This window comes from Salvelinus alpinus, chromosome 21 (assembly GCF_045679555.1).
Source record: "Salvelinus alpinus chromosome 21, SLU_Salpinus.1, whole genome shotgun sequence".
NCBI classification, from domain to species: domain Eukaryota; kingdom Metazoa; phylum Chordata; class Actinopteri; order Salmoniformes; family Salmonidae; genus Salvelinus; species Salvelinus alpinus.
The window spans coordinates 6739898-6758492 of NC_092106.1; the positions used below are offsets into that span (position 1 = coordinate 6739898).

General features: G+C 44.8%; 1 protein-coding gene across 1 annotated transcript; it reads left to right on the forward strand.

Moving 5' to 3' along the window:
- The first annotated feature begins 755 nt into the window (after positions 1–755).
- On the forward strand, positions 756–18299 carry LOC139547704 (ras-related protein Rab-4B-like). Its single transcript, XM_071356706.1, has 8 exons — positions 756–1184; positions 8908–8988; positions 9514–9628; positions 9750–9812; positions 10824–10978; positions 11958–12053; positions 15755–15931; positions 16014–18299. The coding sequence occupies exons 1-7, from the start codon at positions 971–973 to the stop codon at positions 15868–15870; spliced, it is 840 nt and encodes a 279-aa protein (XP_071212807.1). The 5' UTR covers positions 756–970; the 3' UTR covers positions 15871–15931; positions 16014–18299.
- Positions 18300–18595: the final 296 nt, after the last annotated feature.

Genomic DNA, 18595 nt, shown 5'->3' on the forward strand with positions numbered 1-18595 from the left:
GACAAGGAGACTGCAATCTATGATTTGGTTACCCACTGCCATCAACCATTAATATGAGTATTTCTGAGCATTCCTGAGCTTTCCTGCTGACCTTCCCACTGTTTCTCCTATTTGCCTGTCTCCCCGTTTAATTTAATTACTGTCTGAGTAAAGTGTCAATCCACCTAAAAAAATATGTTTAATAAAATATTAGCATACTTTAAATTTCATCCCCCCAAAATCTCAAAGTAACAAAGTTGTCAAATGAGTGTTCAATTAATGTTCAAAGCATTCTGAATACACCTGGCCTGTGTTTTTTTTCACCCTCGTCATGGACCTAAGCCATGTCAAAATACATATAATTGCAAGAATTTAGCTTTAAAACAGTGCAATTTTCCTGGGGGAAAAAGCTTTCTTCAAAAGTTGCCAGCCCTGGCAACATCTGCAGTGTAGTGAATCACTAATAATAATAGCTGTCCTTAGATGAAATTCTTGACCAATTTGTTAAGTGACTGGGTGCAATATACTTTCGTTACTCACGAAAATAAAGTGAAGAATGCAGAGGAAGATGGGTCAAGGGGGAGGGATCCTAAGAGAAGTGGTGTGAGTAGTAGATCAGTACCAGTACAGAGTGATAAACCAACAAGTGATATATGTTTCAGTAAGATTTTTAGCATTTATAGCAATGGTTATCAACTGTAACGTAAGTTGCAGAAAATTGAGGTTGTGGTGGCAGCTGCAAAGATGTATTTGGGTGTGTGAGACTTGACGTCAGAAGAGTTACAGGGTGTGTTAAGTGGTGGTGTCCCATCCTTTCAGGCTGTTGGCCTGAAGTAGGACTAAATAGTGGAGTATAGTGTTTATTTATTTATTTTGTATATTTAAAAAAAGAATGTGAGTGTAGTGTTAGATGGTAGTTCATATTTTATATATTTTTTCAAGCAAAGTTATACTCCAGTCTAGTAGGTGGCGGTAATGCAACATTTATTGGATGCCAACCGCTTTTAAACCTCATCGAAGAATAAGTTGTGTTGTTGGAGGAGGAAAGGAAACGGTGTGGCGAAGTCAGAAATCTAAAAGGAGGAGTAATTGCTACATTCGAAAACAACACAACATCCTTTACATACGGTACGAAGAAATCAACGAAGAACAGCCATCTGAGTCCATCGTTTTTAAAGCGGGGGCCGACATGTCTGAAACATACGGTACGTTTAGTTAGCTAGCTGAAGATGGTGGAGAAATGAAGATAATTGACTCAGGCCGCTTACCATTGAACAAAAATGATCAGTTCCGGTCTATTTAATGGGGTGGGACATAGAATAGCAGCTGGTCTACTTAGTTAATTAAACCAGAAAATAACAGTGAGTGAAGTGTCTCGCTTTCTCTTCCGTCTTGGAACTAGCTACGTGTGTAACTTCGACTGCACCTGCTGGGATCAGGATGCTTTTTTGTGTTTGCAAATGCATTCAGAACCGTAATTTCCACTACGTATCTTGAAATCAACACTCTGTCGTGTCACCACTGTCTCGTAGCCAGAAGGAGTGGGTAGAGTAGCGGGGTGTGCTTCCTAAAATTGTCAAGAAGTAGTTTTGGTACACAACATCGAGTCTTTTGTATTGGTTTCACTCCCAGAGGAAGTTGTGTCCCAAAGTTAGTCAATAAGTAACCTATATTACAAACAAAAAATTGGTATAGCTAACTTAGGTGGCTAGTTTACGACAGTAAGTTTAGTCATAGTTAGAAGCTGTATTTGCAGTCCTTTGGCTTAATTTAACAGACCTCCTTTTGATTTATCTAGTTAGTCATGTGTTCTTGGAATTGAAAAGTTGGAAGTGGTGGGGTTAGCTAACTTCTCAAGTGATGTATTTTCGCGAACGACCGGGCTCTCCAACCCTGTTCCTTCAGAGCCACCATCCTGTAGGTTTTCACTCCAACTCTAATCTAGCGCACTTGGTTCTAATAATTAGCTGGTTGATCAATCCGGTTAGTTTTGAAGCGAAACCCTACTGGAGGGTAGCTCTCCAGGAACAGGGTTGGAGAGCCCTGGTCTGATGCATTTGCAATGACACCACAGCCCCAGGGTACAGATAGCAGCGTCCTCGTCACCTTCATAACTAGCTTGCTATATGAGATCATATCTGGAAATCATGTAAACATTTCAAACAAGACTGTAATACTGTTTTCATGTGACTTCCTCTGAACTTTAACAAAGATGTCTGAGTTACATGCACACAATAATGCGATTATTGTGGATAGTCAGATTAATATAATAGCTAGTTCGATTAAAACTATTACATGCTTTGCAAGAAGAACGATTTCCACAATAATCCAGTTTTACATGGATACATCTGAAATCGGCAATTTTTGGGGGAAGAATATTTGATTCTCGGTTCGAACATATACAGTTTGTATGTGAACTACTTCTAAGACTACTTTTAAACTACTGCTAAATTGTTCCGAACACACCCCACTCGCGCTAAAGAGGAAGGCTCGCTTCGCTGGTGCTAGCACTTGCTCAGATCAAATACACCGCTGGAACGCTGATTTAAGGTGTTAATATGTCCTAATAATTTGAAAGATTGCTTAGAAAATCAGGTGTTTTAATCGGTGTTTACATGACTATTGCAATCTGCCTACTGCCATAATCAGTTTAATATCAAATGATTAGTGTGCATGTAAACATACTCATTTCTAAGAGGTTTAAAAACCTTATTGTTTTTAAGAACTGTAGAAATCCCAAAACAAACATCTTGTTTTTGGTCCGTGCATGTACTATTGCTTGACTTGTCAGCTAGAATGGAGATTCTATTAATTCTATTCCACATTAATCTAATTTCCTGAATGTTAACTCTTCCCATGTCACTTTTATAAATGACAATGTAACCTACATATTTTAAAATCAAAACAAGCTGGGTGTTTGTTGGTCCATTACATGTCCAATTCCATGGGGCCAATCCAAGACATTTACGTTGGTGTGTTACTAACAAACAATCTTGTTGTTCTACTTTTATTCTTTAAATTATATTTTATAATTTTTGGAACTTTCTACTCCCTTTTTAAAATTTGTGTTATCCAATTGGTAGTTAGTCTTGACCCATCGCTGCAACTCCGGAGAGGCGAAGGTCGAGAGCCATGCGTCCCCTCGAAACGCTAAGCCGCACTGCTTCATAACACCCTGCTCGCTTAACCCGGATGCCAGCCGCACCAATGTGTAGGAGGAAACACCGTACAGCTGGCGACCGAAATCAGCGTGCATGCACCCGGCCGCCACAAGAAATCGCTTGAGTGAGATGGGACAATGACATCCCAGCCGGCCAAACCCTCCCCTAACCCGGACGACGCTGGGCCAATTGTGCGTCTCTTCATGGGTCCCCCGGTCGCGGCGCAACGCAGCCCGGGATCAAACCCGGATCTGTAGTGGTGCCTTAAACCGCTCTTGTTATTCTCACCAATGGGGGGGGAAAAACAGTTTAATCTTCCTTTGACCACTGTCTTGGAATCTTTATGCCGAAATATAAATTTGAACCTTGTAAACATGCTTTGGACATGCTGTCTGGTGGTAGCTAAGTGTTTTACTGTAGCCAGGCCTATTCATTTTCTTATGCTGTGGCCAACGGATTGGTTTTTGTTTGTGTAACAGCACAACTTGGATACTCACTGCTCTCCTGTTGCAGCTTGCTCAACCCCCTGCTTGACACAACCACACATGTCTCTCCATCCGTCTCCCTCACTCAATAATTATATAGTCTCTCTTTTGCTCTCTCTCTCTCTCTCTCTCTCTCTCTCTCTCTCTCTCTCTCTCTCTCTCTGAAATGCTACACGAGCAGGTCAACATCAGAGGTGGAGTGCTCTACACTAATGGTACATAGAGCGCAGCTGTAATAGTCTTCATTGATTTACTCATGGGCTTTTTTCCCTTCTAAGTACCTGAAGGGATAAAGGAAAGGAGGGTAGAACAACAGTCATGGGGGAGACACGTGACTACACAAAGCAGACTAGGAGAAGCTGCATTCACTAATTCACGTTGGCTCTCGGTGAAGGATTGGGCCTACTGTACTTTATTCTTTACCTAAACACAAAACGCATCACACAGTCTCTCGGTTAGGGGAATGGCTGACTTAGTGTGTACACACACACTGACGAAGCCCAGCACAGTAAGATAGTATATGGCTTGGCTCCAGAGGTAACACAGGGGTCTGATTCAGAGCAGGGGAAGAACAGGAGGATGTGTGTGTGGTCACTGATCAGGCTGTTATTCCTGCCTGCTGTTTACTATAGCTCATACCCAACAAAATACTTGTGGTGTTATTATGGTGTAAATACAATGACTCACCTATTCCCTTCCGGGGTAAGGCCCAGAGGCTTTTCCATCGGTCACATTCACACACAGGTTGTCTTTGATAAGTGTTTCTGTTGAGAGACAGAAAACAAGGTGTGATAAGGCCTGTAGTGGGTACCTACCTTGCCATGAATGTGTCCTCACTGTTATGTTGCTTGAGTAAACCACACACGCTAGTATAAATAGGCCATGGTTGTTTTATGGGTTGGAGAATAGCTGGCTGCAGGAGAACGTAATGTGTTTAAATGTCACAGAAGAACAAAGGAGCAATCTCATCCCCAGCTCTTTCCTTTCATCAGTGGGAGTCGAGTCATTTACTCGAGTTACAATATTGACTATTTGACTGGCCTGCTTTGTAGCCTAGCTGATTAGCCTACTAGCAGCAGAGCGGTCAACAGCATCCAATCTGCAAAGCAGTCAGAAAGTTGAGGTGAAGAGTCGGGCACTGACAGAGTTGGAAACGTAATTGAAACGCAGTACCAGTCAAAAGTTTGGACACACCTACTCATTCAAGGGTTTTTCTTAATTTTTACAATATTTTTTACATTGTAGAATGATAGTGAAGACATCAAAACTATGAAATAACACATACGGAATCATGTAGTAACCCCCCAAAAAGTGTTAAACAAATCAAAATATATTTTAGATTTGAGATTCTTCAAATAGCCTTGATGACAGCTTTGCACACTCTTGGCATTCTCTCAACCAGCTTCACCTGGAATGCTTTTCCAACAGTCTTGAAGGAGTTCCCACATATGCTGAGCACTTGTTGGCTGCTTTTTCTTCACTTTGCCGTCCAACTCATCCCAAACCATCTCAATTGGTTTGAGGTCGGGTTGTTGTGGAGGCCAGGTTGATGCAGCACTCTATCACTCTCCTTCTTGGTCAAATAGCCCTTACACAGCCTGTAGGTGTGTCTTGGGTCATTGTCCTGTTGAAAAACAAATGCTAGTTCCACTAAGCACAAACCAGATGGGATGATGTAATGCTGCAAAATGCTGTGGTAGCCATGCCTTAAATTCTAACAAAATCACAGACAGTGTCACCAGCAAACCACCATCACACCTCCTCCACCATGCTTCATGGGGGAAACCACACATGCGGAGATAATCCGTTCACCTACTCTGCGTCTCACAAAGACACACAGGTAACTCTGGGTCTTCCTTTCCTGTGGCGGTCCTCATGAGAGCCAGTTTCATCATAGCGCTTGATGGTTTTTGAGACTGTACTTCAAGAAACTTTCCAAAGTTCTTAATGTTCCGCATTGACTGACCTTCACGTCTTAAAGTAATGATGGACTGTTGTTTCTCTTTGCTTATATGAGCTGTTCTTACCATAATATGGACTTGGTATTTTACCAAAAAGGGCTATCTTCTGTATACCAACCCTACCTTGTCACAACACAACTGATTAGCTCAAATGCAGTAAGAAGGAAAGAAATTCCTCAAGTTTACTTTTTAACAAGGCACACCTTTTAATTGAAATGCATTCTAGGTAACTACCTCGTGAAGCTGGTTGAGAGAATGCCAAGAGTCTGCACAGCTGTTATCAAGGCAAAGGGTGGCTACTTTGAAGAACAAAAACCCTGGAAAATAAAATAAAAACCCTGGAATGAGTAGGTGTGTCTAAACTTTTGACTGGTACTGTAGTCTCCTAGTAAATGTAACAACTAGCCTTGAAACTCAGTGAGGGGCCTGTGTGTTTCTCCTGCAGCTTGACTCACATGTGAGAGGGAGAGAGACTTGTGCATCCTTCACTCTATACTACTGCTGCCCCTTTCCACACACAGCCAGCCTCTCCCTCTTCAATTCCCCTTTGTTCCCTGTATGGCTTGGTGGAACCCTGGCCTACGCATGCAAATGGCCCCTGGCCTATCTGTGGTCACGGCACAAAGGCCGTCTTTGGACCGCTCTCTGTCCCACACGTCAGGGCCTCACCCAGACGGTCATGTGCGTAGGATGGGTCAAGTACCAGACCCGGTCCAACACACAACTAGATCTGTGCAGCTGCCCAGTGTAACCCATCTATCTGTGTTGTGCAGATGTATTCGGCCGGTCGGCTATACATAGACTGTTTGTGAATCGACTGCCTCCGTTCTTATACACTTGCCGCCATGTAGCCAGCTCAGCGTTTCCCCTAGGATCTTTTTCAGCAGTTGTGGCGAAGTTAGCGGGGGGGCAACAGAGACAAAATGTTGCTGTTTTTAAAGCACATTTTCTACAGTTCTACACATTTCTGCCATGGTTTATGCTGTGTTATGCTATCTGAGTGACTCAAACATGATAACAAAATCAATGGGGGCCCCCATGGCATTTTAGTTATTTTAGGTTGTCTAGTTTTTATTTCAGTGGTTGTTAGTTCACAAAGATGATCTTATAAAACAAATCTACAGTTGAAGTCGGAAGTTTACATACACTTAGGTTGGAGTCATTAAAACTCGTTTTTCAACCACTCCACAAATTTCTTGTTAACAAACCTATAGTTTTGGAAAGTCAGTCAGGACATCTACTTTGTGCATGACACAAGTAATTGTTCCAACAATTGTTTACAGACAGATTATTTCACTTATAATTCACTGTATCCCAACTTCAGTGGGTCAGAAGTTTACATACACTGAGTTAACTGTGCCTTTAAACAGCTTGGAAAATTTCAGAAAATGATGTCATGGCTTTAGAAGCTTCTGATAGGCTAATTAACATCATTTGAGTCAATTGGAGGTGTACCTGTGGATGTATTTCAAGGCCTACCTTCAAACTCAGTGCCTCTTTGCTTGACATCATGGGAAAATCAAGAGAAATCAGCCAAGACTTCAGAAAAAAAATTGTAGACCTCCACAAGTCTGGTTCATCCTTGGGAGCAATTTCCAAACGCCTGGAGGTACCACGTTCATCTATACAAACAATAGTACGCAAGTATGAACACCATGGGACCACGCAGCCATCATTCTGTCTCCTAGAGATTAATGTACTTTCGTGCGAAAAGTGCAAATCAATCCCAGAACAACAGCAAAGGACCTTGTGAAGATGTTGGAGGAAACCGGTACAAAAGTATCTATATCCACAGTAAAATTAGTCCTATATAGACATAACCTGAAAGGCCGCTCAGCAAGGAAGAAGCCACTGCTCCAAAACCGCCATTAAAAAAGCCAGACTACGGTTTGCAACTGCACGTGGGGACAAAGATCATACTTTTTGGAGAAATGTCTTCTGGTCTGATTAATCAAAAATAGAACTGTTTGGTCATAATGACCATCGTTATGTTTGGAGGAAAAGGGGGGACGCTTGCAAGCCGAAGAACACCATCCCAAACGTGAAGCACGGGGAAGGCAGCATCATGCATCGTTTGTGCTTTGCTGCAGGAGGGTCTGGTGCACTTCACAAAATAGATGGCATCACGAGGAGGAAAATGATGTAGTTATATTGAAGCAACATCTCAAGACATCAGTCAGGAAGTTAAAGCTTGGTCGCAAATGGGTCTTCCAAATGGACAATAACCCCAAGCATACTTCCAAAGTTGTGGCAAAATGGCTCAAGGACAACAAAGTCAAGGTATTGGAGTGGCCATCACAATGCCCTGACCTCAGTCCTATAGAAAATTAGTGGGCAAAACTGAAAAAGTGTGTGCAGGAGGAGGCCTACAAACCTGACTCAGTTACACCAGCTCTGTCAGGAGGAATGGGCCAAAATTCACCCAACTTATTGTGGGAAGCTTGTGGAAGGCTACCTGAAACGTTTGACCCAAATAAATAAAAGCTGAAATAATTAACTCTGGGGATCCTAACTGACCTAAAACAGGGAATTTTTACTAGGATTAAATGTCAGGAATTATGAAAGACCGAGTTTAAATGTATTTGGCTAAGGTGTATGTAAACTTCCGACATTCAACCGTATAGACAGTCAGGGAGAGTGTTTTAAATTATATATATGGTTTTTTTTTGTGGTAGCCATGATTTGAATATAGGGGAAACACTGCATCTGAATGTCAGTGCAACACTCAGGCTAGTTGCATGGAGCTCACCTAGCTAGGAGCCCGTCTGTCTAGTCAGGGGTTGCACTGCAACATTGAGTCATCGAGCCCTTTGGTCAGATTGGTGAGGGCGGTATGAGGTCAGAGGCTGGGAGACTGTTTTGGCAGGGCTCCTGGATGCTATCTCTGTCACTCAGCGTACACTCCGAGACAAGCCACACCATACAGATAAGCTTGGCTTTTCATTGGGGGAAATCAGGATTAGTTCCAACGCCTGAGGAGACCGACCCGGATGATACAACTCAATCTCTCTCGTAGCGAGGAGCGATGACCTATGGGATTACACCTCTCAGTGGTTGACAACACATCCTCTCTCATTGTTAATTTTAGAAGTCTCTTTTACCTCCATCCTTTTAACAAGTCGCTTTTGCAAATTAGCATCAATGTTAACGTGCCATCACACTCACGCAAGGTAGTGATTAGCCAGCTAATTTGGGACCGTTGGCAACTCGGTGGCGGCGAGCAGCTCACGATCACAGGACGACTTAAGGATTGGTTTCAAGTTCAACCGTTTGAGCCGCTGGCGTTGTATTGATTTCTGTCCCCGCTCTCTCTCATTTCAGACTTCCTGTTTAAGTTCCTGGTCATTGGCAGTGCTGGGGCAGGGAAATCTTGCCTCCTGCACCAGTTCATTGAGACCAAGTGTAAGTAGTGCCGATGCACCCACATGCATTGTTTATGTACAATAATATAGAAATGTTACATGCATCTCTGCACACTGACACACACGCGCTCATGTAGCGGATGTCCACGCACACTGATGTGTAAATGAGATAAAGACCTCTAACTCCCAGTCCTGTCAGTAGCGTGAGAGAAGGGCTTTCTTTGACTGTGTTAATCTCTGGACCTGGGAGAGGCAGTATCTCCTTAACCCTCTGATATGCTGATGAGGCTTCTGAAGAGGCTTCTGAAGCGAACTGTTCTGGTCTTTTTAAACAAGCACAACGCACCAGCACAATCTAGATCAGCTCTGGGAATTAACCAGGAAATGTTTCTGTGAAGTCTTGGCAACTTAGGCCTAATAACTAGGCAGTCACACACCTACTCTTTAGTCAAGGTTGTCTTTCACGAGCCAGCCATCTGTAAAAACAGACTTTTTAATAAAGGATGAGACATAAACAAACAGTGCAGTGATGATTGTGGCTTTTCTTTTGTCTCTGCCTGTGCAGTCAAGCAGGACTCCAACCACACCATCGGGGTCGAGTTTGGGTCCAGGGTGGTCAACGTCGGGGGTAAGACGGTTAAACTACAGATCTGGGACACAGCCGGACAGGAGCGCTTCAGGTGAAGATCTCCCATTGGTTACCCTGAGTGCCGTTACCGCTGACCCGTGCCCTCATTGGTTGACAGATTGTATTCTGGTTCTGTGATTGGTTAACAGTGCTTTCTGTCTGCCCTCCCCCAGGTCTGTGACTCGTAGCTACTACCGCGGGGCGGCAGGGGCGCTGCTCGTCTATGACATCACAAGGTAGGTGAACCAATGATCGACCCATGACGAACGCGCACTGGTTTTACTGGTCCCTTGTACACACACACACACACACACACAGGCATGGGAGTTAGCATAGAGCACGGAGAGACCGACTAGAGATGTTGAATTTCAACAGGCCTATGGAGAGTCTGTCAGGAGCACTAAGACACTCTGAGTCAGAGATGGAGACATTTTGTATGGCAGCACCAAGCCAAGAGTTTTTATTTAATAAGCCCAGAGTTGCCATGGCACTGCTTGTCTTATAATCAAGATGGAGTGAATGGTGTACTGTCAGGTGAGCTTTAATAAAGTGTGTGATGCGGAATGACAGGGCCTGTAATAAAGTGTGTGATGCAGAATGGCAGGGCCTGTAATAAAGTGGCGTTTTCAGACAGGCAGCCCGGAAAGCAAAACTCCATTAGACAGAGTGTCAACCGAGCGAGAGAGAAGAGAGCAGGGAGGGAGAGAATATGGGGAGAGGGAGAGATGGAAGCGTGTGGTGTGAGAGAGCTACACCGAGGCAGAGGGGTCGTCATCGCTTACCTCCTATGCTGACGTCATGGTTAAGCCGCCTCGCTGTGGGACATTAGTCGACACCCTTCTGCTCATTGTTCTCACGTTGCCATGGACACCAGCATGCTGTCACCATGGTGATCGGGGACTTCGCAAAAAAATAAATAGAAGATGTGACGTGGTATCGGACTCCATCTGTCCTTGAGGGAGAAAAGGGAGTGATGACGTTTCATATTTCTCTTCTCATTTGGAGCAAAAAGAACATTTGCTCACAGAGAGATTGAAAAGTGTAAGTTGAAAAACTGCTAATATTCTCAACCTATCATCTCCCCCCCCCTCATCCAAGTACTTCTTCTATTTGACCTCTGATGCTGTCATGAGCACACAGTTCACAACTCTGCTTTTTCAAAAGTAACGTCCCATTCCCTATTGAACATGCCTTTCCTAAGGAGACGTGATTTGAATCAGTTCTCCCCTCCTGTGTCTTTCCTCTAGCCGGGAGACGTACAACGCCCTGACCAACTGGCTGACAGACGCACGGACGCTGGCCAGCCCCAACATCGTCATCATCCTGTGCGGCAATAAGAAGGACCTGGACGCGGACCGTGAGGTCACCTTCCTTGAGGCGTCCCGCTTCGCACAGGAGAACGGTAACTGTCTTGTCTGTCCATCTCTCACCCTTCTCTCCTCTACTCAGGCCGTTTCCCTGGCTCTCATTTCACAACTGTCTCTCACCCTTTCTCTCCTCTACTCAGGCCGTTTCCCTGGCTCTCATTTCACAACTGTCTCTCACCCTTCTCTCCTCTACTCAGGCCGTTTCCCTGGCTCTCATTTCACAACTGTCTCTCACCCTTCTCTCCTCTACTCAGGCCGTTTCCCTGGCTCTCATTTCACAACTGTCTCTCACCCTTCTCTCCTCTACTCAGGCCGTTTCCCTGGCTCTCATTTCACAACTGTCTCTCACCCTTCTCTCCTCTACTCACGCCGTTTCCCTGGCTCTCATTTCACAACTGTCTCTCACCCTTTCTCTCCTCTACTCAGGCCGTTTCCCTGGCTCTCATTTCACAACTGTCTCTCACCCTTCTCTCCTCTACTCAGGCCGTTTCCCTGGCTCTCATTTCACAACTGTCTCCCACCCTTCTCTCCTCTACTCAGGCCGTTTCCCTGGCTCTCATTTCACAACTGTCTCTCACCCTTCTCTCCTCTACTCAGGCCGTTTCCCTGGCTCTCATTTCACAACTGTCTCTCACCCTTCTCTCCTCTACTCAGGCCGTTTCCCTGGCTCTCATTTCACAACTGTCTCTCACCCTTCTCTCCTCTACTCAGGCCGTTTCCCTGGCTCTCATTTCACAACTGTCTCTCACCCTTTCTCTCCTCTACTCAGGCCGTTTCCCTGGCTCTCATTTCACAACTGTCTCTCACCCTTTCTCTCCTCTACTCAGGCCGTTTCCCTGGCTCTCATTTCACAACTGTCTCTCACCCTTTCCGCACTCCATCGCTCCCCTTTTTTCCTTTCTCCCCTTTTTAGTCAACTCTAATCTCAGATAGTTGTAATTTCCACTCGTTTTTTTAAACCTGTATTAGTTTCATTGAGATTAGAGTATCGAGTTGACTGACTGACTGTTACAGAACTGATGTTCCTGGAGACCAGCGCTCTGACAGGGGAGAATGTGGAGGAGGCCTTCCTCAAAACTGCCCGTACCATCCTCAACAAGATAGAGTCAGGTAAACAGTTTACTTATGAGGTGTGTGTGTGTGTGTGTGCGTGCGTGCGTGCTAAAAAGGTGTATCCGTTTGATTTTCAATCTTACTATCAAACAAGTTGGTTTTGGGATGTCTCATGTTGTTTACGCCTAGCTATATGTGTGTGTCTTGGTCTTTCTTGATTTAATGTACACTGAAGAAAAATCTAAACGCAACCATTTCATTTTTTTTACTGAGCTACAGTTCATATAAGGACATCAGTCAATTGAAATAAGTTCATTTGGCCCTAATCTATGGATTTCACTTGACTGGGAATACAGATATGAATCTGTTGGTCACAGATACCTTAAAAAAATACTAATAATTGGGGTGTGGATCTGAAAACCAGTCAGTATCTGGTGTGACCACCATTTGCCTCATGCAGCGCGACATCTCCTTCACATAGAGTTGATCAGGCTGTTGATTGTGGCCTGCGGAATGTTGTTCCACTCCTCTTCAATGGATGTGCGAAGTTGCTGGATATTGGCGGGAACTGGAACACGCTGTCGATCCAGAGCATCCCAAACATGCTCAATGGGTGACATATCTGCTGTGTATGCAGGCCATGGAAGAACTGGGACATTTTCAGCTTCCAGGAATTGTGTACAGATACATGGGGCCTCAGCATTATCGTGCTGAAACTTGAGGCATTTCAGCATGAAGATGATGTCCCAGTCTGTAATCCCCACATGTTTTAAGATGACTACCATCATCCCTGTTCTTAAGAACTCTAAGGCTTCATGCCACAATGACTCCCTCCTAGTAGCACTCACTTCAGTAATCATCAAGTTCTTTGGAAGGCTGGTTATGGCACACATTAACTCCGCCATCCCAGACACCCTGGCCTAGACCCACTCCAATTTGCATACCGCCCCAACAGATCCACAGATGATACATCCTCAATTGCTCTCCACACTGCCCTCGCCCACCTAGATAAGAGGAATACCTATGCGAGAATGATGTTCATTGGCTACAGATCAGCTTTCAACACTATGGTCACCTCCATGCTCGTCACCACTTAGGACTCGGGGGTCTGAACACCTCCCTCTGCAACTGATTCCTGGACTTCCTGACGGGCCGACCCCAGGTGGTGAGGGTAGGCAACATCACCTCTGCCACGCTGACCCTCAACACAGGGGCCCCACAGGGGTGTGTGCTTAGTCCACTCCTGTACTGCCTGTTCACCCATGACTGCGTGGCCACACACGACTCCAACACCACCATCAAGTTTGCTGAAGACACTGCGGGGATAGGCCTGATCACCGGCGACAATGAGTCCGCCTACAGGGAGGATGTCAGTGACCTGGCAGTGTGGTGCCAAAGCAACAAATTCTCCCTCAATGTCAGTAATACCACCTGATCGTGGACTACAGGAAACGAGGAGGCGAGACCGCCCCCATCCACATCGACGGGGCTGCAGTGGAGCAGGTTGAGAGCTTCAAGTTCCTCTGGTCCAAATCACCTAAAGACTTAAAATGGTCCAAACACACTCGCATAGTCGTGAAGAAGGCACGGCAGTGCCTCTTCCCCCCCTCAGGAGGTTGAAAAAGTTTAGCATGTGGGCCCTCCAATCCTTCAAAAGTTCTACAGCTGCACCATTGAGAGCATCTTGACTGGCTGCATCACTGCCTGGTATGGCAATAGCACCGCCCTCGATCGCATGGCGCTGAAGAGGGCGGTGTGGACAACCCAGTACATCACTGGGGCTGAGCTCCCTGCCAACCAGGACCTCTATATCAAGTGGTGTGGAAAGAAGGCCCTGGAAATCGTTAAAGACTCCAACCACCCAAGCCATACACCATTCTCTCTGCTTCCGCACGGCAAGCGGTACCCGGTGCATCAAGTCTGGCACCAACAGGTTCTTGAACAGCTTCTATCCCCAAGCAATAAGACTGATAAATTGCTAAGCTAAGACCATCTGAGTTAACCTTGTATCTTTTATTGACCTATATTTATATTTTCTCTATGCACACTCGCAGGGCCCTACACACTCAAACACATGATATGCACATACATTTATAGTGACTCTACACACACCCACTCACAAACAAGCTGCTGCTACTCTGTTTATCTTATATCCTGTTTTTTAGTCACCTTACTTACCCCTATACATACAGTGCATTCAGAAAGTATTCAGACCGTGACTTTTTCCACGTTTTGTTACATTACAGCCTTCTTCTAAAATGGATTAAATTGCTTTTTCCCTCACAATACCCCATAATGACATGGCAAAAAAAAAAAAAAAAATCAAATTTAATAAAAACCATTTTTAACTGAAATATCACATTTACAAAAGTATTGAGACCCTTTACTCTTCTTTGCCGAAACACCTTTGGCAGGGATTACTGCCTTGAGTCTTCTTTGGCATGGCGCTATAAGCTTGGCACACCTGTGTTTGGGGAGTTTCTCCCATTCTTCTCTGCAGATCCTCTGAGGCTCTGTCAGGTTGGATGGGGAGTGTCACTGCACAGCTATGTTTAGGTCTCTCCAGAGATACTCTGGCTGGGCCACTCATTCAGAGACTTGTCCCGAAGCCACTCCTGTGTTGTCTTGGCTGTGTGCTTAGGGACGTTGTCCTGTTGGAAGGTGAACCTTCGCCCCCAGTCTGAGGTCTGGAGCAGGTTTTCATCAAGGATCTCTGTACTTTTCTCTGTTCATCTTTCCCTCGATCCTGACTAGTCTCCCTGACGCTGAAAAACATCCCCACAGCATGATGCACCATGCTTCACCGTAGGTGGATGGTGCCAGGTTTCCTCCGCTTGGCATTCAGGCCAAAGAGTTCAATCTTGGTTTCATCAGACCAGAGAGTCCTTTAGGTGCCTTTTGGCAAACTCCAAGCGGACTGTTATGTGCCTTTTACTGAAGAGTGGCTTCCGTCTGGCCACTCTACCATAAAGGCCTGATTGGTGGCGTGCTGCAGAAATGGTTGTCCTTCTGGAAGGTTCTCCCGTCTCCACAGAGGAACTCTGGAGCCATGTCAGAGTGACCATCGGGTTCTTGGTCACCTCCCTGACCAAGGCCCTTCTCCCCCCGATTGCTGACTTTGGCCGGGTGGCCAGCTCTAGTCTTGGTGGTTCCAAACTTCTTTCATTTAAGAATGATGGAGGCCGCTATGTTCTTGGGGACCTTCAATGCTTTGGGGACCTTCAATGTTTGGTAGCCTTACCCAGATCTGTGCTTCGACACAATCCTGTCTTGGAGCTCTACGGACAATTCCTTCAACCTCATGGCTTTGTTTAGACAGGTGTGTGCCTTTCCAAATCATGTCCAATCAATTGAATTTACCACATGTGGACTCCAATCAAGTTGTAGAAACATCTCAAAGATGATCAATGGAAACAGGATGCACCTTAGCTCAATTTCGAGTCTCATAGCAAAGGGTCTGAATTATTATGTAAATAAAGTTTTTTTTGTTATTTTTTGTTTAATGTGCAAAAATGTCTGAACCTGTTTTCGCTTATATAATCCATTTTAGAATAAGGCCGTAACATAAACAAAATGTGGAAAAAGTCAAGGGGTCTGAATACTTTCCGAAGTCACTGTATGTGTGTTCACATCCAGGCTGTATCATATCCGGCCGTGATTGGGTGTCCCATAGGGCGCCGTTGTAAATAAGAATTTGTTCTTTACTGACTTGCCAGGTTAAATAAAGGTTTAAAAAAAATGCGCCTTGCCTCTGTCAGGTGAGTTGGACCCAGAACGGATGGGTTCAGGTATCCAGTATGGAGATTCTTCTCTGAGGCAGCTGAGACAGCCCAGAGGTACCCCCGCACAGACCAAGCAGCAGTGTAACTGCTAGGGGCCGGACCCCACCCTCACTCTTCAGCCCCACTCCCACACGCACAGGACGTGCCCTAAAGGTCAGTAGACTGCCATGCTTCGATTAAATGTGGCTTTAGAGAATAATTGATCAAAATATATTAACATTTCTCTCCCTCTCAGCACTAGGTGTTTTGGGATGTGCAGGACTCTTCCCCTTATCCCTTCTGAAACCACTTACACACGTACAGCATACCTTGAACAGTTGCCATGGAGATGACCTGCAACTCCTGACCATTGGTAAGAGACTATACTTCCTGCCAAGGGAGGTTACCCAGGCTCCTGGGTCCTAGGCTGGGAAACCCTGTGGTGTGAACTGTGCTGGGAACATAAGAAGAAGAGTCCATATCTGGGATGACTGTCAGGGGTTATGTGTAGGGGATTTCCTGTTTTTACCCTCCCTTTTGTGGTTTTTATCAACACATGCTTGCACACACACACACAGTACACACACCACCTGTAACAAAGTCCACGAAGGATGAAATGCAAAACAAACTTCCTCATTCATACGCAGCCTGTTAGTGCAGTCTATCAGGTTGCTTGATGATTGAAGTTCTTATGTTTTACCCATCACAGCAGGAGCACTCCCCATGTGTATGTTTTTATGAGCTGATTTTGAACCTTTGTTTGCACTGTACTTCTTATCAAGCCTGCTTGTTCACCTTCTGATAACCAGGCAAACCTAAGTCTCCCCAAGCTTGACTGCTCTGCAACCCCGAAAAGAGCCATTTACCCACAACACCCAATGTTGCATGAGCAGACATTGGGTCAGTTGTGAATGCTTCCTCAGTTAGTCCGACCTTTTCCCTTGGTTGTTCTCCTGGCTTCAGATGTACACTTGTAACTGATTCCACCGGTCTAAATGTTACCACGTGTAACTCGACCTTGGGTATAAATGGTATTGATTCTAATCTAATGGACAACTTGTCCAAGGTTTGTCTTCAATTCATGCAATTTATCAAGTGGAGTACTGGCCTTAGAGGAACATTTTCTTGACATTGTGGATGTATACTGTCCCCTCAACCCCCACCCCAGTCCACATGTTTCTGAACTGTCTTTACTAGCACCTCCCAAAGGGAAATCGATTCACTCCATGAGGCGATCAGAAAGGCCTGAGGGTCGTGTCCAAAGCACATGGGTGAGGTTTCAGTTCAGTCTTTTCTTATGGTTTTCCAAAGGACCCCAATGACCACTTGTTATTCCCCGTTATCAGCTGCATATCTAATGTTACTGCTTGCCTTTGCGACGTAAAAGGCTACGCTCTTGTCTCGTTCTCTGGCTCTATCGCGCCCCTGGGGAGGTTATCTCTTGAGAATTGTACCCCCATCTTGGCCCTCTTCATTTCTCTGCTGCTCTTGAGTTCACATGTAAAGACCGGTCACTGGAAGCTAGACTGGTTTGTGTCACTAGTGGGAAATATTCAGGTTACAGGGCCAGGCTGCTGTCTAAGATTCAACTGCACTTTTTGTTTTGACATGTCTTACACGTGAAGTCTTGCCTCGTCCACCTATCATTTTCTGGCTGTCGTATAGAATCATGTTATGGAACATTTAGAATTTCAGGCCCCGTGTACCCTTACCTAATTTTTAAGCAATGCTACTGTTTGCACTCCACTAAGAGCAGGTTGTTACGCTGAACCAGCGTAGAGAAGATGGCTATCAAAATGCCACTGTGACATCATCCTGAGAAAGAATGGTCCCATTTTGTGTTTAAAAAAAAAAAAGTCTGCTTTGTTATTTTTGTTTCTTTTTTGCAAGTGCACTTTTTATTGAGATTGTTTATATACTGTATCCATAGAATTGTAAGATTTGTATTAATTGAAAAATATACTGTAATAAAAAGAGCAATTGGAGTTAGTCATTCCTTACTGAAGAACAACTGAGGTTTTGTCCATTCTCTCCAAGTGTTGACTGACCTGCCAGCCAGCTGTTCTATTATCCCTCTCCAGGGTTGTAGTAAAATGATTCCCTCCGCAATTTTATGTTGACCCATTTGTCTGCTGCCGTTGTAGGGACGATGTAACACTTGGGAGATTACTGTGACTTCCTGAGCAGACCACAGAGTGACCGCAAATCAGTCAGTCGTGTCTCACAACAGTAGTGTTGCGCTCCATGCTGCTCGACCCCAATACCATTGAACCCTGGTCTCAATAATGCATTGTGTATGCCGAGTATTCTATTGGCTGCATCGTAAGAACTTCATCCCATGGGCCTTCAGTCTCTTGTCATATCTCGACTCGGAACGGAGCAGAAACTCAGTTGTTGCTTAGTAACCAATGTGATGGAATCATTTTAAGAACTACTGTACATCTGAATAATCTATGCTGTAAATAATATTTGTTTGTCTAATTGGATTGTTTTTGGGCATGGAAGGGTTGCTTGTTCATTTTAAAGGTCTATTCTAAATCAACTTGGCTTTTTAAATGTGAATTTGATTTCCGGATCATGTCTTTTGAAATATGTGCACACGCGTTTCATTGTTTCAACCTGGTTGGCTATCTGCCATGGAAGCCACAGACCACATGGAGACAGTAGGGTACGGTTAGTGTATCAGGGAAGACTTCCTATGCTAGTCTACATGGTAAAAGCTTTGAGTGTCTAATTGTCTGAATTTCTGTTTGTGGGTCAGTGGAGTAACATGCAGAGTGGGTTAATGTATCTGAAGTGGATATATTGATTGATTTTATCGATCACTGGGAGGCTGCT

Excerpts from the sequence above, each read along its gene's own strand:
- LOC139547704 (XM_071356706.1), top strand. The coding sequence starts at position 971 with ATGCCAACCGCTTTTAAACCTCATCGAAGAATAAGTTGTGTTGTTGGA. Across the intron at positions 8,989-9,513 it reads CCAGTTCATTGAGACCAAGT|TCAAGCAGGACTCCAACCAC; the intron begins GTAAGTAGTGCC and ends CTGCCTGTGCAG. Across the intron at positions 9,629-9,749 it reads GCCGGACAGGAGCGCTTCAG|GTCTGTGACTCGTAGCTACT; the intron begins GTGAAGATCTCC and ends GCCCTCCCCCAG.